At 44.3% G+C, this 25,572-nt stretch overlaps 1 protein-coding gene across 3 annotated transcripts in view; it reads right to left on the reverse strand.

Moving 5' to 3' along the window:
• Window positions 1-21,758, reverse strand: part of BMPER (BMP binding endothelial regulator) — a 262,469-nt gene extending 240,711 nt beyond the window's left edge. The window contains exons 1-2 of one of the 3 annotated variants that reach the window (XM_049714462.1): window positions 21,465-21,758; window positions 20,325-20,410 (exon numbers count right to left, since the gene is read on the reverse strand). In XM_049714462.1, the coding sequence (XP_049570419.1) occupies window positions 20,325-20,410; window positions 21,465-21,597 (219 nt within the window). In that variant the 5' untranslated portion in view covers window positions 21,598-21,758. The remainder of the gene's footprint in view (window positions 1-20,324; window positions 20,411-21,464) is intronic. The other 2 variants (XM_004269912.3, XM_033428300.2) reach the window with 2 other exon arrangements.
• Between the last annotated feature and the right edge of the window lie 3,814 nt (window positions 21,759-25,572).

The raw sequence follows: 25,572 nt of genomic DNA on the forward strand, positions 1-25,572 counted from the left end.
AGGTATGTGAACTGAGGAGTGAATGTCAGCAGCCTTCCTGCATGTGATCCACATTCCCGAGTCTACCCTTTTCTCCTCCCAATCAAAAGGGACTCACACAGCTGGGATGGGGCACGGAGTCAGGGCTGCAGAGAAAACATACACAGACTCCCGCACGGGAAGAAGATATGAACCCAGGGTGAAGGGGAGCACAGGCTGGAAAGTAACACAGCCTCGTGTGCAAGTGGCCCAGCTACCTCTCCCAAGACCGTTGATTGTTTTACACTACGGGCACCCTTCAGCACATGACAAGTAATGAATCAGCTTTTTCCTCTGCCCCAGAAGAAAACAAAAAAGGGAGGTGGGGTGAAAATCTGTGAATATTTTTATGCCTTTCTGGTGCGTTCTTTAGAACTAGCAAGAAGAGGATGGGGGTCTGACCCCAACCACCAGCGGGATCGACATCAGAGGGCATTAGCCAGGCTTCCCAGTCTCAGGGACAGCACAGAGGCTGCTGGCCAGGTTGGCAGGGGCATCAGAGGAAGCAAGGAATGAGGGTTAAGGAGTTAAAAATAACAATGACATTGGAGTCACTTCCATAGGAAAGGTCGTGATATGGTGGTTAAGCAAGGCTACCTGGAGATGTTATTTCGGCAGTCCCTTTTCTGACTCATCACAATATAACAAGCTGGGCTCCCCAGCTATCCAAAGAAGCTGTGAACTCAGTGGACCCTTTTAATTGTACACACAGATGATTCTCTGGCGATGAAGAGCGAACACATCCAAAACACAGAAACCGAATGTCTTACATCCCATTTGTGTCCTACCAGGGTGATTGGTGGTGACAAACCACTTCTTCTTAAGACCAGCCTTGGAGGGCTGTCGCCCTCTCGCCAGTAGGTGTCTCCTCCCGGCGCCTTCCACCCACAGTGAGTGGGACTCACCAGGTCCTCAAAGGCCCCCTCATTCCTGTGGGTCAACAGCAAGACACTGAGCAGATTTTGCACAGAAGAGAACAGAAAATTTTTCACGGGTTGCCCATGAAAGCCTGCACGCTGGTGGGAGCTACAAAAATACCTGATCTTGACAAGTGAATGGAGCTGACATCACAGGGAATAGGCAGGGCAGAGGAACGGCTCGCAGCCCATCTGTCATCTTGACAAAGTAACTTTCTGGTCACTAGTGAGACACTTTTAAAGACATCTGTACAATTGACCCCGACCACCAGCAATCACAGAGGCTTTCAAAGGGACCCCTGGGATGGCAGACTTTAGGGCTGGTTCCTGCTGTCCTGCCTACTGATAACGGTAAGGGCTGTCTGATGCATCAGGTGATGGAAACGTCCCTGCTCCTGGGCTGTATTCACGCTGGTACTGACGGCAGAGAGTGGCCGCTTAGCCTGAGGAATGTCAGGCAGGGGAGCAAGGGGGCAGGCGTCCTCTGGCCAGATGGAAGTTCACAGAACTGAAAAAGCCAGCCTCAGACAGCATCCCCCATATGAAGGCAAGCCTGTGAGGAGCTAGGGTTGGTCTGACTCACTCACCAGGGCCATTAACAGCATGTTCTCTTCACCAAGTCTTCCCCAAGGGCCACATGCAGATGTCAGAAAGAACTGGAGAAGCCACAGATTTATTTCATAGGTTTAGAATGTAATTTTAATCCACTAGCTTCCACATTCAAACTCATTAATCAACAAATGCCAATTTTGCATATAATCCTTTTCTGATTAAGGTGTTATAAAGGAATGAAAATGACCAGTCACCCATAAAACACCATTAACATAAACTTGTTGCTAAAGGGATTCACAACATGTGCCCCATTTTAAAAAAGCAATGCTTGGCCATGATTATTACCCTTCATCATTGCTTTTTTTAAAGGGTTTCATCATAGGACAGTTTCTCCGAAGCTTTAACATCTAAACTAAGACAAAAATATCAACAGAACACAAATGGTCTTTAAAAATGTGACATCTTGGCTACGAACTTGGATTTTTCTGTAGGTTAAACCTTTGCACCACAAAATTCAAATCTATCTGAATAAAAATCCATGGATCTGTTTAACAAATATTGTTGAGCCCCTGCCATGGGCCAGGCACTGTGCCAGGTTTTTGTTGAGAACAGAACATATGAATCAGATCCATCCTCTGCCCTAGAAGAGCTTCCAGTCCAAGAGGGAGAGGGGCCAGAGCATAAACACGGCAAAAGCACCTCACATGCTGCAACATGAGTGGATGCAGTCCTAGTCATGAGTTCAGAGGAGGCGAAGGTCTGTTTCAACCAAATTCCACAGCCATAAACTCCCAGAGATCATTCAAATCCTCCTGTTCTTCAGACACTAGGTGGGCCACTGAATGAGCCTCAGAAAAGTTTTGTCATACAGTTCTCTCACTGAGACAGAATTAGACCTACCTATGTCAGACCCTTGGGATTTGACAGCCCTCAGAAGGGATCTCCTTCAGCGATGCCATCCTAGTGCCCTCCAAGGTAGGTGCAGTGACATGACTGGGCATTGCCTACAGTAGAGCAGCCTGTCTTATGCATATCGTGGGAAATACTTTGTGCCACTTTTTTCTTGCTCTACGAAATTGTAATATTTAACACACTTTGCTAGTCTTTCTTCCATAATATGTTTTAGGTAAAGTGTAAAATACCAGCATACTGAATTTTAATTTACATTACAAAACCAATCATCATTATGCTACCAAGTGTGAGCAGTAATATCTACTTTTAAAACCAGTTTTCCATTGGACACATTTTATTTTATAATTATTATTGCTTATTATATACTTTACTACAATTTTATTTGGTTCATTGGAGATAGCTTTTCATCTTTGTCAGTGTATCTGTACAATTTCCCCACCATCCGACTTAATATGCAAAGTAACGTGAGCCATGAAAATGGCAAGTCTTCATTACAGAAAAAGCAGCGTTTAGAGTAGAAAGGAAAATTCATAATTTATTTTCGAGGAAGAGAATTAGATCTTCAAATTATAGAATCAAAAAATTACACACCATTAATTAATTGAATTCATTACTTAAAAACTAATTGATTCAATTCGACTGAATCTTAAAATTAAATTAAATTAAACACGGCATATACTCAGTCATCCAACTGATACAGGCACGCACTGGAAGGACCCAGCACTGTCCCAGGCCCTGGGATACAGCATGAACGGGAGAGTCCACATCCTCACAGAGCTGACATTCTAGTCAGGAGGCCTTCAAGAAACAAAGACACACGTGACACAGTGGCCACTGATGAGGGCTTTGGAGAAAAGGAAGCAGGACAAAGGAACAGAATGACAGGGTGTGTACTATTGGGGAAGAGTGGTCAGAACAAAGGCCCTCTAATAAGGAAACATTTCCTCAGAGGCCAGAGTGAAGAAATGAGAATGTGTAAATATATTGAACAAGTGTGTCCCGGGGACAGGAAAGAGCAGACGCCCTTGTTGAGAAGGTGCCGGGGATCATGCCGGAGTAGCAGACCAGGAGGGTAAGATGCTTTGGGGGGTGGGGCCAGAGACAGCATCAGAAGCCAGATCCGGCAGGGCCTTGTAGTTAGACTTCAGACTGTATGCCAAGTCAGCTGAGCAGCCACTGCAGGATGTTTTGTAAATAAGCGAAAAAATGGGATGTATAGTTTTCAATGGCCACTGCTTGATAATATATTGTCCAGAGGCAAAAGTGATCATGGAGATAGTTAGATATTATCAGATATAGTTTTAAGGTTTTGCCATCAAGATTTGCTAGTAGATAGAATATAGGATGTAAGAGAAAGAGGAGTCCAGGACATCATGGCTGATGGCCTAAGAGAATGGAGCAGTGCAGCTGACATTGTTGGCTGGGGGAAAAGAGATTTGGAGGAGGGGTGGAAAATGAGATCTCAGTTTGGGCCATTTTAAGTTTGAGATGCTTGGAGGTGCCAAGTAGACATTTGAATTTACGAGTCTGCACTTGAAGGGTAAGGGAACTGGGAACATAAATGTGGGAACTTTCAGCATATATGTATTTTTTAAGCCATGAATCTGTATAAAAATCACCTAGGGAAGGAGTGTAAATAGAGAAACGTCTTGATCGAATGAATCCTGGGGCCCTCCAATATTTAAAGTTCAAAAAGATAAGGAAGACCCAGCATAAAATTGTCTAAAAAAGAGTAGCCAAATAAACAAAATTCTTATAAACCCAACATTCAAGTGCTGAGAGATCTCTATATGTGTAAGTCCTTATACACACCCACACCCACCCACAGGCGCAAATGCCCACAACTGTACAGGATCGCTGGCTGAGATTATTACATTAACCCAGTGACCACCAGAGGTCACCTTCTCTCAGCACCTGCCACTGTGTCAGATACCTACAGACCGAGATGCTTCGGGACAGCTATCGCTGTCCACCATTTAAGGCTCACAAGAGATGCTGTCTTGGCTACTGCTGGCCACTCTTTACCCCCAGTGCTAATAACCACCATGCCTGCCAAGCTACATCTCCAAGGGAACAGACTCACATTTAGGAAAATGCTGACTGCCTAGAAGATCTAAGAATGCCAAGGAAAAGTTCTAGGACCCATGTCCTAAGGGAGACCAGTGACCAAATGGTAGGTGAGTGTTAAAGGTGGGTGTGGGAGTGAGAGAACATTAAACACCTAGGAGTAAAAAAAGAAAAGGAAGAGGAAAATCCCTCATTTTAAGTTTTCTTCTCATTTGTACTAAGATCTAAAGCCAAAACCCTGGAATGAACAGAGTCCATGGTAAGACCCTGCTTTCAATTTCTGATCCTAACAAACATGGCTCAAAGCTAGGAGTGTGATCTCATCTACAGCAGGGTAACTAGGATTTAGAGATCCAGGGAAGAGGCCTGCGGTCACAGGCAGGCACTGGCCAAGAAGCAGGGAAGTCAAGACCCCACAACCACCTTGGGGCTCACTCTGAAAGTGAGCGAGAGGCAGTGAGCTGCCAGCGGAGAAGCTGGAACTGAGGCTATGTTGCAAATTTGGGGTTTGTACTCCTGTCTGTCCTTTCAACATCGTATTTATTCCCATAAATACGTACTTAAAAGCCGTTAAAGTTCCCCCCCGGCATTCTCTCCACCAGGCTAAATGCTATCAGCACGCCATCATTAGTGAAAAATATTTACTAAACCCCTACCTGGGTGCTTGGCACTGCTCTAGCTAGTGCTTTAGCTATTCCCAGCAATCCTTTTCTCCACCGCTTGGTCACTATCACAAATGGTCCTCCTCTGGCCTCCACAGAGTTCCCCACTGGACTGTCCATCCCTCAAATGTCTGGCCCACATGGGGTGTGTAGGAAGAACCACCACCCCACTGTAATTGTTTGTGCATTTCATTATCAGGCTGGGACCAAGAATGAAAAACTGAAACTGAGAAAAACAAGACACAAAACTTGGGGAGTGGTGACATCATGGAAACGCCGAGATAGTAACAGAGAAAGAAAATAACATGGTAAAAAATAATAAAGATGGAAATGATAAAGGTGGAACCCTGGAACAATGGAAAGCCAGGCTAATTTAAAAACAAAAGGAACTTTTTTTAAAAAGGATTCTCATTAAAAGTATGGAAAATCATTTAGCAACGTGACCAGAATTATGTGAAGGCACCATGAATCAGAACCTTGTCAGCTTGACTTTATACTCTCCTGATCGGGGAAAGGAAAATGTGGGCAGAAATTGGCGGGGGGGGCATCAGGAGAACAGAAAGAACTAACATTTCCTCCCAGAATGAATCCATTCTGGATGAGGAAGGGGCCTGCTGGGCGGAAGTTGCCAGCAGAAGGAAACAGCTTCTGTTATAGAGGTTTGGGAACGAAAGGGGTTGGGATGGGGCGTATCTCTAAATCCAGCTTCACCTGGCCCTCAGCTCTTCATTGCTTGCCTCTGGCTCCTCCAGATGCTACTGGTTCCCAGCAAGTCTGTCATAAAACCCTGGCTGTTCTGTCAAATTGCTACATCTAGCTGGCTCATGCTGGAGAAGCAACAAACATACGTCATATCAGCTTCACCCTGCAGCTGCTGTCCATCACAGAAAGACCACAGGAAACAGAGCGTATCCCTGTGGGAATCCATCTCATGGAAAGGCTAGCCCCAACCTAGAGGGTCAGCCTGTCCCACCCAAAGGCACCAGTCAGGACTCTACTTCACTGGACCACAAGGACTGATAAAAACATAATCCCCAGGGAAGTTATTTGCTGGGTCTCTCTCACTCACCCCCTTGGGGTGCTTTCTCAACACTTGTAGTCAGAAAACATTCTCTGAGCGAGAACTCAGTGGAGTCCACCCAGGATGGGTCAGCATTCCCGTACTTGAATTGTAGTCCCAACTCTCACTGATTAGCAGTGTGAGCTTTGTCTTGCTTTGCTTTTCCGAGCCGTAATTATATCAACTGTGAAACAGGTTTCTTGAGAAGGCTTTCTCTCCCTCACAGAGTGGCTTTGAGGAAGATAAAGGTAAGGCTACCCCCAATTTAAGAACATGGTGTTGACTCGTAAAATAGTTATTGAGACTTACCACATGCGAGGTGCTCTTCGAGATGCTTTGAGTGATGGTGAGAAGAATCAGACACTATTTCTACCCCGAAGAAGCCTAAAGTCTAGTAGGGAGACAGTCATGTAAATAATTAATGAAACTTCAGGGTAGGCAGGAGTAAGGGTTATAATATGAGAAATCAACACGAGGCTTCTAAGAAACAAGTGACTAATTCTGATCAAGTGACTAGGGGAGGCTTGATAGAGGAGAGGACACAAAGAGAAAAAGTAGCACTTCAATAAAGGTAGCTAATGTACAAGATAACTGCGTGAAAGGTCCACAAAAATAGGGTTACATAAATGAGAGTTGACCTATGGATAAGTTTGGTACCAATAACAGAATTTCAAATGTACCTGACCACTAGTGAACAAGTTGCTTCATTGGGGAATTTACCTATATTTATGGTTATATTCATTTATCCTTCTCTTTCCACTAACCTCAGTTGGGAAGAGTTTTTCAAATACTGGCTCCTGCATGGAGTCGCTGGAAGAGTTTATTAAATATGGAGATTCTCAGGTTTCTGCCAGATCCACTGAATCCGAGTCTCTGGAGTAGAACCTCAGAATCTGCATTTTTAACAAGTTCCCTGGGGGTTCCTGTGCACATTAAAAAAAAAAGAGAGTCGGGCTTCCCTGGTGGCGCAGTGGTTGAGAGTCCGCCGGCCAATGAAGGGACCATGGGTTCGTGCCCCGGTCTGGGAAGATCCCTCATGCCGCGGAGCGGCTGGGCCCATGAGCCATGGCTGCTGAGCCTGCGTGTCCGGAGCCTGTGCTCCGCAACGGAAGAGGCCACAACAGTGAGAGGCCCGCGTACCGCAAAAAAAGAAAAAAAAAAAAAAAAAAAAAGAGAGAGTCACCTCTGCTGGTGCGAGAATTCTTACCACTGGCTTGTTAATGACCTGCAACTGTGTGAGAGAAGACACATCATCAGACTGAAGTGGGTGGGTGAGAAGGGAGGAGGACAGAGAGGCTGGCAGTGATGGGAACGCAACTGTGTGTCCCTTGTCACCAGTGCTCAAAGTTCTACTATAAGGGTCTCCCCCAACATGTACACAACCTCTGGTTCAATCACATTTTCACACTTTCATTTGAGACTCTCTAATGAGAGAAAGTCAGTTGCAAGCTAAATCCATGATCCAAATTTCATATTAAATACCTACATATACAATGCACGTATATACATGTATACATACACATACACCATCCAGCACAGTCAAGGAATAATAATTTGTTCTGATTAATCAGATACTCCAACCAAGAGTTAATATCTATGGCCTGCACGAGTTCATCAATTTTCAAAGAACTCGAAAGCGATAACTTCAAAACTATCTGGAATATAATTTAATCTCTTTTTGTTCACGTAAAAAAGAGCTTTTTCCAATCTCACAGTGCCTCGGGCCACTATTAACATAAATGCTCAATACATATGTGCTGAGTTTAATAGCCATCAATCATTTTCCTACTTCGGTCGGTCCTGCAACTCGGTTCCCACGTTTCCTGCAGGGCACCCACCACGTGCCCCCCTCACTGACCAAGGTGAATACCGCTTCCCTCCCTTCCCCCTCCCCACACCACCATCAGAGGGTCCTGAGGATGTGTAGAGGAGCCCACTAATTCAGAGCTGGGGGCTCAGAGATTAAGAGGTGTTACGTTTTCCTATATCACCACATTTTATTTTTAGTTTGTGAACCCGGTATCAATTCACCCTGAATTTAAAGGCCCCCTCATTAAGATACATTGCAACAACCTGCCAGGAGAACTATGTCCAGTGAAAAATTCTCCAGGTGCTCAAAGTACATCTTAGGTTGTACCACAAGAAATTGCTGTTTTAATAGGTCAACACCAAATATCCAAATTTTCATATACTTCAAGTTAATGCCAAAATCTGGGAGCTCTATATTTCTGTAACTTGGCCAACTGGTGTGTAAAATACTTCAAGCAAATGTCTCTTTGCCCTTGTCCGGTGTATGGCTTACACGAAACAGGAAAAAAAAAAAATCACATTTTTTAATAGCTCTCAACTAGTTCCCTACACGCACACAGGCAATCACAAGGGAAAGGAAGCCACTGTTGTCTGGTACATGCACATCCCAGAGGAAAAAAAGAAACGCCAGTTCTTCCCACAGAAGCCACCCCGGAACTAACTGATGACGCTCACTGAAAAAGCAGACTTACATCCCCTTCCCTGCCATCCAGCTACTCCCCAAATTCAGGCTGAGTCACCTCTCAGGGGAAACGAATTTCCGTCTGGGTGCTCACCTATTGTGCTCATGAGACTGCAAGTTGACCTCTGGTGGGTCCCACTGGGTCCTGGAACCACTGTTTCACATGTGCTTAAAAACAGGAAATCACCGCATCTCAGTTCTAATAGGCCTGTTTCCCTCAAGGAACATAAACCCAGGTACGTGGCATAGCAGCTCTCAAGTGGAATAATATCTGATTAGTCTTCTCATCCAGGAAAATAGCATCCCCCTGAGACCTAGAAACACTGGTATGTGAATGTCATGATGCTACTGCTTTCGCTCTATAAATCCATAAAGCAGCAGAGACCCAGCAGGCTGTGAGAGCTTCTAGAATTCGTGAATTTCTGAGGGGTACAGAGTCAGTACGAGGCAGTCAAACAGTCCAGCAAGGCTCTCCTGGAGACAGAAGTGGCAAGTTCCACAGGCCACTGGCCAGATGCAGCCCTGCCCTCGGAACCCAGAGGGAGCAATCATCCTATCTTGGCTCAAACGGTTCTGTTCAATTAGAAAATAAAATGGAAAAGGAATCTCCCAGTATTTTTTTAATAAGGAGTTCTAAGAATAAATACGGAAAAGAATGCACATGTCATTACTTTGCTCACTAAACGGAAAGCAGTGAGTGGTTAAGGAACTTTATTGCTAATGCTGCAGTCTGCAGATTTGCCCCCAAGAGGAACCTAAGAGAATAGGCTCAAAAAAATTTTTTTACAGAGAGAGAGGGAAAAAAATTAAGATAAAGATGCTAAAAATGCCTCTCAATGAGGCCCAAATAAATGTAAGACCAGCTTTGGGCCTTCTAGTTTCCCTGCCTCCTCTCAGAAGGCCACCTCCATCTCTCCTGGAAATAGTCTTCTGAGGTCACCCACAGCTGCAGAGGCCAGCAGCACAAGCAGACAGTCCACTGCACAGCACCTCCAAATAAGATGCTCAGCCTGCGCCTGACAGCCTTTGCAGCCATGAAAAAACCATCTGGTCAAAATCTATTTAGTTGACCAAGAATACAAGAGTTATTTTGGAAATGCGTGCTTTTATGAGTGAAAATGTGAGGATTGTTATCTCCGTCACTGTGATTCTCTTTGAAGTGTCCCTGGGGTATCATGACTCATGTTGCAGATCCTCTCCCAGAGCCGTTTTATGGTTATTCCATCAAAGCAGGGCATTCGGGAGACATGCTCTGGTCAGGGAAGATGCCACTGGTCCCGCCCTCTCATTTTCTCTTGTTGAGCTACCTGTGTGAAACCTTCAAATTGCCGTTCAGGTTATAGACCTTTGGGTTTCTCCTGTGGAAGATCTGGGTTAGTCCCACCCATTACCTAACATTTGAAAGAAAAAGCAACAAAGAAACTCATTACACTGCACGACGTGTACATACAATAAGGCCTTTGTCCTTAAAGGAAAAACATAATTTTCAACAGAGTCGGCTCCCAGAAGCCAAGGGAGCTAACATCCAAAACCTAATATAAACACTGAGGCTTATGTCAAGGTTTCGGAGTTAGCCTCACTGAAAGGGGGAGGAAATGATGGGGAATGGCAGCCACAGGGATCCGAGGCATTTTTTCATTGTGATTTTTGAAAGCAGAACTGAGATAATCCCCAATCCTCCCCTCTCGGGCACCTCCTGCATTGTCGCCTACAAGGGCTGCTTTCAACAGCGGGATATTTCTATAAGAGGGAATGTTCCTTTTGGTGCAAATAAAAGCAGGTCTTCATGTCTATGTGATTCTAGTTTTCAAATGTGAGTACATTCCTTTCAAAGGAAAAAAAAGTTTTTTGTAATGATTATTTAGGATGTCTTTTATAGAGGGGGTTGACCTTCTGTGACAAACTCTCTGGGAGAATCCTGTTTTGGAACTTGGAGTTCCATTCTGGGGGGTAGCGATCCCAAGTGTTAACAACACAAATTATAAACAGGAAACTCCAGCCTGACTCCCACTCAAGTCCCAAGGTTGTGGACCTCTCACTGAAGCTATGGGGCTTCCAGAGATGAGGGGACAAGGTTCTTAACACTTGAAGACCTCATCTCATAAGATAAAACTGCCCAGGTTAACTACACACAACACAGAACATGCTATCAAAGAGAAGAAGCAGATTCCTAGAAAACAAACACACAAAGCTCTGTGAATGCGTAGGGTCCACACGTCCAAATCCAGTCACCTCAGTTAATCTGGGATCACCCAATACACCACGGGTATCCAGAGTGACTGTGGCTGGGCAGATGGCAGGACCCTGAACGTTCTAAAAGGGGGAGGGGAATTCCCTGGAGGTCCAGTGGTTAGGACTCCACGCTTTTGCTGCCAAAGGCGTGAGTTCCATCCCTGGTCAGGGAACTAAGGTCCCGCCAGGCGTGCCTCATGGCCAAAAGTAAAATTAAATTAAAAAATAAAAATTTTTTTAAAAATGTTTAAGGTAAAACTAAATAAATAAATTAAATTAAATGGGAAGGACTCTGACGTGTCTGTCTGGGTGGGTCTACCAGTAATTAGTTTTACATTTCTGCCTCCTACCTGCCACTTCCTTGTTCAATGGCAAATACCCCAAAGGACAGCAAGGCCTCACTGTGAAAGCAACGTTGTGATTAGCTGTCTGGAGATGGACACCAGTCAAACAGGTGAACTTCTGAAGATGAAAAATAGAGGAGCAGCCCATCTTGCTAAGCCCCAAATACTTCCCGGGTTTTCTGTCTTTTATGGAAAAGATAGCAGTTGCTTCTACTGAACTTCCATTGTCTGCCCTGACAGAAGTTCAGAGTAAACACATGTCATAGGAATTGACAATAAATTGAAATAAACGCGGTAGTCCATTAAATCATTTCTTAGAAGTCTTGCAGTAGTCTATGTAATCACTTCTTAGAAGTACAGGATAGGCAGTAATTGCATAGCATTTAGGTAGTGGCAGTAGCTATCATTTCTGAAGTGCTTTCCGTCTACCAGAACCTGTTGTAAGAATTTTACATGTTTTGACCCACAGTTCTGACAAAAGCCCTATGATGAAAATATAGATGTCGAGATACAGAAATATCAGGCAACTCACCCAGAGCCATACAACTATGAAAGGAGGCATGGGAACCACTACACTATCATTCCTAAAAAATATACTCATTAAAGTATATGTTAAAAACTGGTTTATAGCATACACCTTACTTCCTTCCATTCCAGTTCTGGCCCTTAATAATAATAATTCCACTTACACTGTTTACAAAGGTCTTTCACAAACACCAGCACATTTAATCCATACACATCACCTCAGTTAATGGCTACAGCAAACAGATGGGTTCTGCATTATGATTCCTCTTTAGAAATGAAGCTGAAGGGCACACATACCATTGTGACTTGCCCAGTACCCACGACTAAGGCTCAGAGAGACCAAGGTGGCTGCTGAGTGATGCACAGCTACAAGGCGGCCCTGGGGAGACTTGAACCCATAATTTCAGACACCAAGGCCACCACTCCACAGCTGTACTTCAATGACAAAACAGACATCAAAAATTTAGTGAAAAAAGAAAATATTTTTCCTGAAGATCTAACTAAGGGATTAAATTATATCATAATATTTTTTAAAGCACCATTAACAGTTTCATAGAGCAAACCTGAAAGTTTACTATGGTAAGATTTTATATTAGTCAGATTCTTTGATAATGTTGTTCGGATTCATAATAAAAAGTGCCTCAATGTGGCCTTGTCCATTTTGCACTTAACTACAGAAACATTCCAAAGACACTTGCAAAAGCCTATTACTTTTATTCATGAAATGAGTTTTGTTTGGGGACCTTTGAAAATGTCATAAGACCTTTTTAAATCTCAGTTCGGAAAATTTGTGATTTTTGCACTAAATTTTCAAAATCCCTACAGCAATCTTAGTTTGGGATTTCTCTCAAATGAGTTTCCACTGAATTCTATCTATGATCAATTCTATTCCATGGGAAAATATGCAGCAGCTACTAGGGACCTGGGCACCACGGACTGTTATTGATTGTTTAAAATCGTTCGAAAAGATGATGACAAAGTTCCTTCTATGATGTTCTCCTAGAAGGTTCAGTCTAACTCTGTAATATCTAATACCGCTGGTCTTTCTCCTCTTCAGGCATCTTCTGCCTTGGCCTACGCTTTGTTGGTTCTCCTTCTTCTGTAACCATTTCTCAATCTCTGTCTTTTGCTTCTCCCTTTCTAACCTTCTTTTAAATAACAGCCCTTCTTCTAGTTACTATTTCTTTTATGGGAGTTTGGGGTTGGTAGATGCAAGCTATTACATTTAAAATGGATAATCCTAATGTATAGCACAGGGAACTATATTCAATATCCTGTGATAAACCATAATGGAAAAGAATATAAAAAGAAGAATGTATATATGTGTATACCTGAGTCACTTCTAGTTACTATTATAGGCTCATTTCTTGAAATCTCAATGTAGACCCCTTCCCAAGACAAATAATTTATTCCCAAAGTTCTGAAATTTATTTCAATGCAAACAGTTAACAAACTGCTGTCTTCTAGTCCTGATTTCTCTAGTGAGATCAAGATCTACATTTTGAAGAGCTACCGGGTTTTCCTACTTGGAAGGTCTATGAAGCCCAGTCATCAATTCTGAACTCATTATCCCCACCCACATCTGTGACCTCTTCTCTTCCTACATTGTCTATAACATTGGCTAGAACTTCCAAAATTCCCTTCAATCCACCCCACCTCTCACCTCTGCCATCTATTTTATTGCCAAGTGCTATCAACTTGGGCTCCAAAACTCCTCTGCAAGTCTAGGGGTCCCAGCACATGGATACACTTTTTTTAAGGTGGGTTGTCCAATTTCGATTGTTGTATAAATTGTGTGCTACCACTGAGAATACATACTACCATGGAGAATACTACCACTGAGAATACATCTACGAGACTGAATAATTTGCCGAAGGGGTCATGCAACAGTGGAGAGCAAGGTATCACTGTGAGTAAGAGGAGAGAGCTAGCACCCAAAATGGAATTTTGAGAGTGAGGCCTGGAAGTAAACAATTCTATTCAAGTAACAGCACCCAGAGCTGCTCCAGAGACACCAAGTGATTAGCAAAGTGACTGCTACAGAGACACACTACCACATCATCCTACTGCAGTGACTACTGCATTTTAATTACTGTGTTTTTCTGGGCATTGTTTGGAGTCTTTTAATCCAAATATTCTAGAACTAGAAGGCAGTGAAAGTAATTCAAAAGAATAAGCAATATTGGTTTATCCCAACACCTTCTTTCTCACTGTCCATCCCTGTTCTGGGACGCTTGCCCTCACCTGATCACAACATATCCCTAGTGCCTGTTGTCCAAACTCTGGCCCCTCCACACTCTAAACAGCGCCCACAAAAGCTTCTAGAGGCATTTACATAAAACACATCTTAGTGTGTCATGCGGCTGAGCCAAAATATTAAATGGCTCCCCCAATTCCACGAGCGGAACTGAGCTCCTTATTATTGCACTCAAAGTCCTCTATGTCTCCCACCAAGCCTTCTATCTCCAGCTTCCACCAGAGCTTTGGGTACACTGGGCATACTGGACTCCGCCACCTCCACAATTCCCAAGCCCACACTCCTCTGTGCCTTTCCTCCAATCATGCCTTGCCAAGACTCTCTTTGCTCCACCCATCAAAGTCCCAGATGATCCAATCAGAATTCATCTACAGCTCCCTTAGTGCTTGAGTTTGAGTCTAGCACAGTGTTTTTCTGGCACTCCTATGAAACTTATTTATGCATGTGTCTTTCTGCTCTTTTCCGCCGTGGGCAAGAATCTGTGTTACTGGTCTTTGCCCCCCCAAGGTGCCCAACCAGCAGAATGCTTCAAACACAGAAAAGGCAAAAAATGGAAGAGGAGAATGAAGTGTGAAGAGAAGGAAGAAAGAATAATATTATTGAATTTATAACCTGTTACTCCTAGTGCTTCGAGTGATGTTTTATAGAATTAGAACTGGGAATCAAGAGGTCTTAAAATATACACCCAGCGCATTTGCTGATCTTAACTAAGTTCAACAAGCACACTTGACCTCCTGGGGCCATGAAAGGTGATGTTATTAGTATTTTTTATAGCACAAAGAATTCAATAGACCATCAGTTGGACAGAAGTGCCACAGAAGAGGGTGTGAGAAACTGGTATCCTTTGTTTATTCAACGAATTTGTATTAATTGGCTTTATTTTCCATCGTTTTGCCTTGCTTGGCTTTTCCTATTATGTCCTGTTCTCCTGCCCTCACTATATCTGAATCCCCATCTGCGGAAGGGCTCTCTTTCCTCGGCATGGTTTCCCACACTTAAAACACAGTTTTCAGCTGATGCGCACTATAAAGGCCGGTGCCTTGAAATGAAAAGAAAGCATGTTTAAAATGGGACAAGGATGGGGAAGGGGAGCCCACAAGTAAGTAGGCAGCAAAAGCCCACTCAGGTCTGGAACAGGGTGAGAGACTTCCACAAGGTGGGCCAGGAAAATGCCCACAATGCCAGACCACTAGGCGGTTTTTCCAGAATTACAGCACTTCTGAGTCCCAACCCTACCCTTCTGCCAATAAAAGTACAAGTGAAGGTGACCCCACAGGCATAGAGACGTAAATACTCTGCAGAAAAACGAGGCCCCTCTTCCATGGAAAGTTTTTTTAGTGTTTAATGGAGAGCAAGGGGAAAACTTATACCAGGGCTCACAGACCACTGGACCAATAAGGAAACAACTCAGATCGACCCAGTCCAAGTCTAGAGGGACAGAAAACCCCATCAAATGTCACTGACTTAGCCCTGTTCATTCATAACTATGGGTGGGCTTGGCATCATTATCCCTATGTCTTTTCTCCATCAGCTTCCATTTTCTCCCTTTTCTGATGAACCTTTGCATCTAATTCCATGTGAGGAAATAAGAATTTAACATCATCATCAACATCATCAACAGCAATAATGCATCATTCTGACTATATGCCAAACTCTGGGCCAAGTCTTAAATGCTGTATCTCATTTGATTCTCACAGCAAGTCTGTGAGCTCGGTAGTGATAGACATCCCACTCTACAGATGAGGAAACGGAGACTTAGAAAGGTGAAGTAACTTTCCCAAGTTCACCACCAGTAAGTGACAGAGCCAAGATCCAAACCCAGGCCTGTCTGATGCCAGGGCCAAGGCTCTTTGCCAAAATGATATGAAACCAGCCAATAGCTGCCTGAACTGTGTCTTCCTCTGAAAGAGCCATCCAAGTCCAGACCTGGTTCATGTTACAAGACCAAGATCACTCTAACTGCTCCCCAAAGTGAGCCTACGTCAGCTCTACAGAGGCTGAAATAACTCTCTGAGCCCTTGGAAGTATCTGTAGACGTTTGTAAGTAGTAAACGACCAGCGGAAGCAAGTTGATTTAGCATAGAAAACACTGTTTTCACATCCCAGATCTGTCTCTTAGTAACGATGTAACCTCAGGACATTTGCTCCACCTCTCTGAGCCTCAGGAAAGCATGGGTAACAATAATTGTCTGTGAGCTGGTACTGGTGAATTTGCCAGCATAATGCTGTAAATTAGTTACCTTTCCCCCCAAACTGTTTTACTGAGTACCTTATTCTATGGAATAGAATACACTGTCTAAACAGAGTATAAATAAATAATAGATAGATAAATAAATAAATAACTCCTGATCATTTCCTTAGTGAGCATCCAAAATCCAAAGTCTAAAAATGATATAAAACAATTTCCAAAAAATTGTGGCAACCTATGCATATGTGCATGTACTAAGTGTATCTCTCTGAACACATAAGGACTACTTTTTATCTCCTCTCCCTCTCCTTCACCCTCCTAGCTCTCCCTCTCTCCACCTCTTACTCTCTCTCTCTCTCTCCCCCTCTCTCTCTCTCTCTCTCTCACACACACACACACACACACACACACACACACACACACGAATTGAATCCTGATGCACCGCTATCTCCCTCATTCTCAAACACGTGCCTGACACTTGTTCAGATAATAGATAACTAGTCTCTAGCCAGTTAATTTGAACAATAAAAAACATGAGGCTCTTATAGAGATAAGGTACCCAAGAGAATTCAAAGATGCTGGTAGCTGCTTGTTTAGTGACGGAAGATTTTTGTGATTAAAAAGTGGAAGACAGCAGACAAAGCCCCCTCTGTTTGCACCACTTGGTTGGCTCCAAGCTAGGTGGAGCCCTGCTTCTTGTAACACCAAATTTCACATTGCTTTTTATGAGCAGAGGGTCCATTTCTAAATTGCACCCCTGGATTTAAAAGAGGAAATTTAAACCTCAGAATAATGTTTTTTGCTGAACAAAATGTATGCCAAACTAAGCCCTGACTGACTGACTCCTGGTTTTCTGAGTCCCAGCCTCCAAAGTTTTCTCAGGTTTCCAGTACTGGGCCGAACTTACTGGCTTGTGCCATTTCCTTCTATGCTACGGTTAGGTGGAAAAGGGGTGAGAAGCAGGGGTACCACTTCCCCAGGTTCACTGGATGTATATGGGAATGCCCGAAAGATCCAGAGGACCACTGTAGATTCACTAGCTGAGAGAGGCTGGCTCCTATCAGCTGTACTTCATGGAAGGCACCAACGTGTTGTCCTAGGCATTACGGGAAAAATAATTCTAGCAAGAAGGGGGAAATCGTCATACAAAACAGCAATAAGTCTGGGCCTTCCTAACTCAGCCCCACAAAAGACCATTTTGTAAGATGGGGAAAAGCTGTGCTTTGCTTTCTAACTGAACAATGAAACACTTGCATCTTTAATCCAAACTGTCTACCCACTTCCCTAGATTTCAGGACAATGGCCTAACTTCTCACCTTCCCTCTTGAATAGTTGAACCCACACACTTTAGAATGATACCCATCAGCAGCTAACAAACAGGTTATTCTTGGACCATGACTGATGCTGGCAAAATGCTCGGGTCCAGGCAGACAAGGATAAGTGAGAATAAAATTATTCAGTTCTGCTTGCCGTGGCCACTGCATCCGCAGTCATCCTCAAAATTCCCACAGAAATAAGCTCATTCCACCTTTGAAACATTTCGGAGCTTAAAAGTTTAAATCAGGCCAAGTTGATTTTGTGGGGTTTTTCAAGCTTTTACACTGTAATTATATGCAGGACTTTGTGCCACCTATTTCCTCCCAACTGTAACATTTTATGTCTTTTTTAAGCATACGTTGAGGTTAGCTTTTTTTTTTTTTTCAGTACATGTTATGAAACAAGATATGAGCTTATACTCAACTTTAGGTAACTTTCTGCCAAAAGGCTGGACCAACACAAACTAAATATGACTATTTTCTTTATCCAAAGTACAGTTTTGACTATTACATACCCTCTTAATGTACATACATAAAACTAGCTCACAACTGAAGCTCCCTGCAGGTCAGCTGAAATCATAACGAGATTTTCCTTTCATATAATGTGATTAACAAATGTTAGCTAACCAAACTCCTAAAAGACTCAAAAGAAAAAAGCAAAATAACTCAAGCAATGCCCAAAAGTCAAATAACTCAACAAACTTTCTATTTTTTTCTTTGCTTTTTCACATCTTTAACTTAGAAAACAGCCTGTTTCACTTGATTATATGCATGTGCTCTAGAGGCAGGTGAGAGTGAGTTCCAGCTCCACTATTTACAAAAATGTGACCTTCACAAGCTACTAAACTCCTCTAGCCTCAGTTTCCTCATCTGTAAAACAGGCGGGTAAAAATCCTCAAAGGATTTTTGTGAAGATTAAATGAAATAATGCAGGCTTCAATAAGTGTGGGCAAATAGTGTTTCATAAATGTTAGTTGCTATTGCTGACATTATCTATCTGCTAAATAAGTCTACCTTCCAACCTAAAAAAAAAACATGTCAAATGTCTCATGGCAGCCTAGGTGCTTTGAAATTCATATACTGCAATGGGTCCCTCAGAAACTTACAAGAGCAGACACAAATAAAGAAGCGGCCGTCCATCTATTCTTACTCAACTTTATCAAGTATTACAAATGTTTGGGAAGCAGTAATAACTATGACAGCTTGGGCCCCATAATCCTAAACCCCTGCAAAGGTCACGGCAACATATCACTGAGGCTTTCAGCTAGTGAGAGCTCTGAGGCATCCTCTGCATAGCAAGTGAGTTGCAGTGCCAGAGTCAGACTTTATATGTTTAGAAAGGATTTCTGACAGCTCTTACGAAGGCAGATACCTCCAAATGTTACTCGAAGATATAAATGAACCTACCACCTGTCTGAACTTAACGCATTTCTGGAATAAATATCACTCCAGAACTCCAACTGACGCATCTTTTCAGATTCACTCTTTACCTTCAAAACAGCAAGATTCTAATATCTGTTTTATTAGCAGTAAGGCTGTACTTTCGGGGAAAGGCACTACTTCCCCCAGGGCAGGAGTATGGAAAAGGGGAAATGCTGTATGGAGAATTTTTATATTATTTGGGAACAGTCTGCAAAACCCAAACTGTATATTTAAACTTTACAAATGTAACAATATTGTAACGCTTATCTCTGCAAACGGAATGCATTTTTACCTCTATTTCTGTTGATTTCCTTAGTCTTCAGAACCCGATAATCATTTGATACAGACATTCACCTTCACCCATTTATCATTTCACAACATTGACCTCATCTCTTATCATGAAAAAGTTTGGGTAGTTTAAACCCAGATGGCTTGGCTTTCACCTAAACAGAGAAGAATCCCTTCTCTGGTTCCATACAGCATGTTGATCTGATAACAAGCAGTCATCTATCACTTGGGGGCTTTGCATTTGACTGCCTTAATGTATTTCCAACAGGGTTTTGTGATGTGTAGTTTTTAATCAAGGTTTGCCAAAACTGATTGGCATGTAAAACACTTTTAAGCAAAAATGTTGTTCTTTGTAAGTCTCTATTTCAGCTCAGAAATTCTTATTCGTATAACTTAATCTCCCCCGTGTGGTTACTTATTAGACCTTATCATTAAGTTAAAATAAATTGAAACAAATTTTTTTTTTAATCTACTAGCCACTGCCAGTGTTAACTAAGCAGCTGAAAGCCAAGTGTCATCCTCTAAGGATAGAGTCCTTTCTGACTCATGCTTCCAAATCAGAACTACAAAGACTGTTTTTGAGACTTAGTATATAAGAGGCAAAGAAATCCAAGATTACATCTTGTCCTCATGTTTGTGCTTTGTGACTCTCATCTCTTTTTCCCCTTGCCATATACCTTATCCCAGACCTTTATACCTAAATGTTATCATTTTCACACTGAGCTCAGACAACAGAATCAAGGCAGAAAGTTTGGTGGCACCTATGATTTGGTGGCAATAGCCATCCCTGGGAACAGAAGGGCAAATGGTAATTATCACTGAGACGATGCCATACCAAGTCCACCTTAAGTTTACTTCTGTAAACTGATGTCAAAGATAAGAATTCCCAGACTGAAGAAATGGAAACTGCAAAAGTCCATAATACTCAGAAATTCAACTGAATTCAATTCACCAGCTATCTGAAGTTTTGTAACGACCAAAATCAGTTTTTAAGATTTGGTCATATTACATTTAATGGATTCAGCTTATCAGAGGGAGCAACTGACTTCACATTACCTGATCTCCATACTCACCATGCAGACACACATTATACAAGGGTTGTCCGTGATAAATGGAATCTGGAGAACTTCACCTTCATTTTCACATTTTGCAACAGAACCTGAAGGAGAAAATAAGTTATTTAAATTTAGCTTAGTGCCATTGTTACAAAAATAGAATTTTTACTTTAATGCTTTTTGAAACAACTATACCCAAATTTCAGAAATTCCTAATGAGTTTTAAATTCTCAAACTCATCCAAAAGAAGTCCCCCCGAAGAAAATCTATTTTAAATAGTTTTATTAGAACAGGTTTGTTTTGTTTTTTTTAAAGGCCGTGCTATATAGATAGATTTTCTGCTTTCGATAGTTTAAGCACAATTCCAAGTATTTCACTGGATCCTTAATAATACCCCTCCTTCATGAAGGCATTTCAAGTAAACACACACTCCCACATGCAAAAAAAATTCAAATTGGCCATTAAGGCAGATTTTAAATTTGAACAGAATTCAGGACAGTGTCAATGAACAGGGCTTTATATGAATCCGCCTCATATTGTCTTGAGCTGAAATCACTTTTTGAAACACAATCTTCTTTCCTCTTTTAGAAATTGCCTCAATATTTTCTTTTCTGCCCCAGGTGTCACTAAAGTATGTCCTTCAGAATAGCAGCTGAGGTCTTCACCTGCCTGAAAGCATATAATTATTATATCCTGCTATTAGTACCCTTTTAAAATATGATCGTTTCTTTAAATTCAAGGTGCTTTAAAAAGCACTCCCTGTACAGAAGCTATATTGGAACCCTATAGAGTGAGAAAGGCCGATGGGTGGAAAACGGTTAAATTTTTTTTTCTTTAATTGTATACGGGAGAAAAGATCAAAATAAAGATTGAAGAAAACTAAAAATAAATAAAGGAACTTCTCAAATTCAAATAGAAGAATTTCCGTTATCACTATACTATTGATGTCAACAGCCTCCTTGCCCTCCACCCCTTAACCTACTCACTGTCTTCCCACCCCTTAACCCCGCGGGCTTCGCTTCTTGCCCACCGCCAGCGAGGGGCAGGCTCCTAGGTGCTCGCTCCCCGCCCTCCTGTCCCCGAGGCCAGCCAGCGCTTCCTCTCCCAGGTACCAAGCCAGCGTCCGGGAGGGTCGGTCCCTCCCGCCCCCTCCCCTACCTGTCAAGAAGGAGGAAGCCAGAGACATGGGGACCCCCGAGCAATTGAGCAGCAGCAAGACGCAGCAGGTAATCCCGGGCGAGCGCCGGCAGGGACGCTCAGCCAGAGCCCTGACGCCGGAGAACCAGAGCATCGTCACCTGGAGGGAATCCCGGGCGACTGCAGGTCCCGCGCCGCCGCCTATGCTCCACTACCGCCGCTCGCAGTCAAAAAGGGCTCTCAGCCGGCGAGTCGGGAGACAGTCCGTTAAGGAGGGAGGCGGGCGCCCGGGAGCCTGGGGCGGGGGGGTGGGGGGGAGCTGAAGGGGGAGGCGGGAGAGAGAGGCGAGGGGTGAGGGGCGCCCAGGGAGGAGGGGTCCTGCGGCCAGGCTCCTCTAATGCGGCTTTTTTTTTTTTTAAGGAGTTGCTCGCAGCGGTTTAGTCGTCGGCTCCTCCATACTAGAGAGGGGGCCGGGAGGAGGGGGTATCGGAGCAGCCGGAGATAGGCAGAGAGGAGTGGCTGCGCTTCCCGCTGCGCACCGCTGCACAGCCGCCGCCGCCGCCCGGGCTGCAGCGACTGCCCGGGGGCGCGCCGCTGCCGCGGCGTCCTCCACTCCTGCCCTCCCACCTCCTGACGGCCCCTCAGGCTCTCAGCCCGGCCCGCGCGCACGCTCGCTCCGGCGCCGGAGACCCGGGCGCCCCGGGCGCCTCTGGGAACCCGCTGGGGGCGCCCGGGCGCAGGGGGGATTGCAGAAGCCCCGCGCCGGGCGCTTGTCTTCACCGGGCGTCCAGCCTGCTCCCCAGCCCCTCGAGGGAGGCCACTTGCCCCGGGGCACGGATCGGAGCGGGGCAGGCGTGTCTCCACCGCCCGGAGCGCGCAGCGCCTCCTCCCTTTCCCGGGGGAACCCTCCCCTAGCCGGGAATGCCGCGCCACCCCCACTCACACCCGGGCGCTCCAGCCCTGGGAGGGAGCAGAATATGGGACGCAGGGCGCCTCACCACCCCTGCTTGTTCCCAGATGCCCCAGCTTTGGGATGGAGCGACACGGGGCGCCGGGCTGGGGGCGGGGGGCCGCGCGACTTTTCACTCCCTGGTTTGCTTCGGTCTGCTGGGGGCGAGACAGCGGACTCCCGCGCTGAGCGGACAGAGGGGCGAGGGGCCTTCCAGAAGAGTGTTCTGTGCTTATGTGCCTGCCAGTCGTGACACTAGGGAAGACAGAAGCTGAAACTACACGCAAGGTCGATTAATAAACGCACAGAGGCGAACGCTTTTCGCCCTTAAAAAAAGATGAACAGTCGCTCCATGACTCCTCCCATCCAACCTCGGGCGGACTGGGGCGGGGAGGTGTTTGACTAATCATTCACTGACCCGAGAAAGAGGGAGGGACCCGCGCGGCGGCTAATCTCTAGCAGGAATAGCCACCCCGCGGCCTCGGCAGCCGCAGCCCTGGGTGTCCAGGAGTCCGACCCTACGTACGGCCCGCGGATCCCCCCGGCCGGATCGCGGCCTCCTGCTCAGGCCGTGGCACCCTTTGCTCAAAGTGGGGGATGCAGTGGAGGAGGGAAGAATTTTTGTAACCAAATGGGAATTAGGGGACGCTTGGCAAGTGTTGGGACCTGATGATCAGCTGTCCTCGGAGATCGCCTTGGGTCGCCGGCTTCCTCTTACCAAGAATTAAAACGGGGCCCCCTCACGCCCATCCTCCTGGCGGGTCGGCCTGGGTGGATCCAAACGGCAGTCGCGGACTAGCCAAGCACGTTTCTCAGCGGGACGCACCTAACAATTTCCCGACACAAAGTGGGTCGTCGGTAGTCGCAGAAACTATACCTTTGCAAATATATTAGTCAGTTTGCGGACACATTTAGTACAGTTTCCTCTTAAGCCCTCCGCTCTTTGGGGGGGGGGGCTGTTTATTTGTTTTTATTTTATCGAGTAGTTGGAGCCTTCACTTAAAGCTGCAATGCCCACATTCCGGCACGCCAAGGAGCCAATAGGAGCGCATTGCTCTGACAAGGAAAAAGTAAGAGAGGGGAAAGCTGTCATTAGCTTAGCACGCTCCATTTCCCTCTCAAAACAGATTTTTAGCGTAAAACTTAAATTAAAAGAGAAGAAAGATGATGTGTGGTTGCCTTCCCCCCCCCCCACAAATAACCACCACAGCCAGGCAGCTCCTTGAAAATCAGAGTGTTTAATGTATTTACTAACGATAAAGAACATGCAAAAAAAGAAATCTCTAAACCTAGCCTTACCTCCCAATCCATTTTTTATCAAAACAATAAAATAAAGACGTTTATGACTACAGAGAAGTACAGTCAGTTGAAACCACTACCTAAAAAAGATTCTCTCTGCATGGGGCTTTTAGATAAAGATGATAATCGTGACTTAATTAAGGAAAACGGAATAATGGGTAGGCTGGGAGACCTTTCATTGCCCTAGACTTCAGCAGTAGACCTGGATAAACTCACATTAGAGAATTGCAGGATATTTGAAGAGTACACATTAGTTACTCAGATGTGCCTTCCCCGACATCAGCCATACGTCCTCAAGGGTTTGCATGACAAAAGTCTTTATGATGGAATCTGTGGGTGTGTGTGGCATTTCTCAAACTAGGGACCTGGTGCTTTGGGATGCACTGGAACTTGCCCTATAGGTATAAATCCAAAAACCACCTGGAAAACATTTTCGTCTGCCTGGAAGTTTACCAATGGGAAAGATGCACAGAAGCCTTTGGCAAACCTGTCCCTTCTTCCTGTTTGTTTTAATCAGCTGCCACCAGTGATTTCCCCTGCTGCTTTCTTGGCAAATGGGCCCTACTTCTGGAAGAGCATCTTTCTCCCCAAAGGGCTTATCGGCCCTCCACTGCTGCTGCCACCACCCCTTCAAGTGACAGTCTATCAGCTGCCAGTTGGCCTCTGTCTACACAAACCTGAGATACTCTGGGGTCAAAAAAGAAAGAAAAGAAGCAGGCATGCACTGAAAAGCATCCAGCTCTGCCTTCACTTGTTTAAAGTAAAGGGCGGTACCATCCAAATCCCCAAATGCTCTTGACTGAAATCAGAAGGAGAACAAATATGTGTTTGGCTCTGTTTATGACATTTTTCAATGTAATGGAGGTAATGGGTCCCAAAGATCATTATTTAACTACAGCTATCTCATGCTCTTCAAAATAAAATATATAACCTAATCAGACCAAAAGAGAACGAGGCCTGTGGTAGAATTCTCTTCATCCCTTGGCAAAACTATGATGCTGAATTTGCGCTGAAAAATCCAACTAAATATACCACTTAGTAATGTAGATTCAAAGTTACTTCAAGAGAAATTACAGCAGCCCAGCTTCCTAAAAATAGAAATAAATAGACCTTCAAAAAGGCAGCAGGGGAAAGGAATTGTGATACCAACCACTAGGGAGGGCCGAAGGTATTCCATAAATGTGTGAGGGTTTTGCTTTATGAAAGACACGAGGCATTTCAGACTTGATGAGGATAAGGGATGGTGCCACCTAGGAGCTTACAGTCTAGTAAGGGAGATAAAGCGTGTTTATAAATGAATGCAGTACAAGGTAGGAAATGAATGTAAGAGGAGGAGATAACATGCCCTGTCATGGAAGTTTAAAGAAAGAAGACACTTAGCTTCATGGAGGAGGTGGCAAAGGAGCTGAGATTTGAAAAGCAGGGGAGGCTTTAGTAGAAAGGAGGACAATCCAGGAGCAGCAGAGAGTAACAGCAGGGAGACTCACTATTTACAAAGAGAATGGGGAGCAGTCATTTAATTGGCTCTATCTGTCAGCTGAGCAGAGCTGTGGGAAGGCTTGATAATGAGGAAAGTAGAGGCAGCACTTGAAGGATCCACCTCAGATAAGCAACAGGATATTTACCATGGAGTAAGTGCCTACCTCTTAGAAACAACCAGACTACATTTCTTTAGATTGGAAAGTATTTCTGCAGGTGCATTCAGCAATCTGTGCATTTATTCATTATTAATCATGATACTGGAGAGCACCATTTCCACCTCCATCTGTTCAAAAGGGTTTGGGTGATGGAATGAGTAATACATCATGAATCAGTTTCTCAACCTTTTTAGCAATGGCTATATGATTCTTCTTGGGATGAAAGTAGAAATGGTGCTTTGAC

Source organism: Orcinus orca, chromosome 9, assembly GCF_937001465.1.
Source record: "Orcinus orca chromosome 9, mOrcOrc1.1, whole genome shotgun sequence".
Taxonomy (NCBI): domain Eukaryota; kingdom Metazoa; phylum Chordata; class Mammalia; order Artiodactyla; family Delphinidae; genus Orcinus; species Orcinus orca.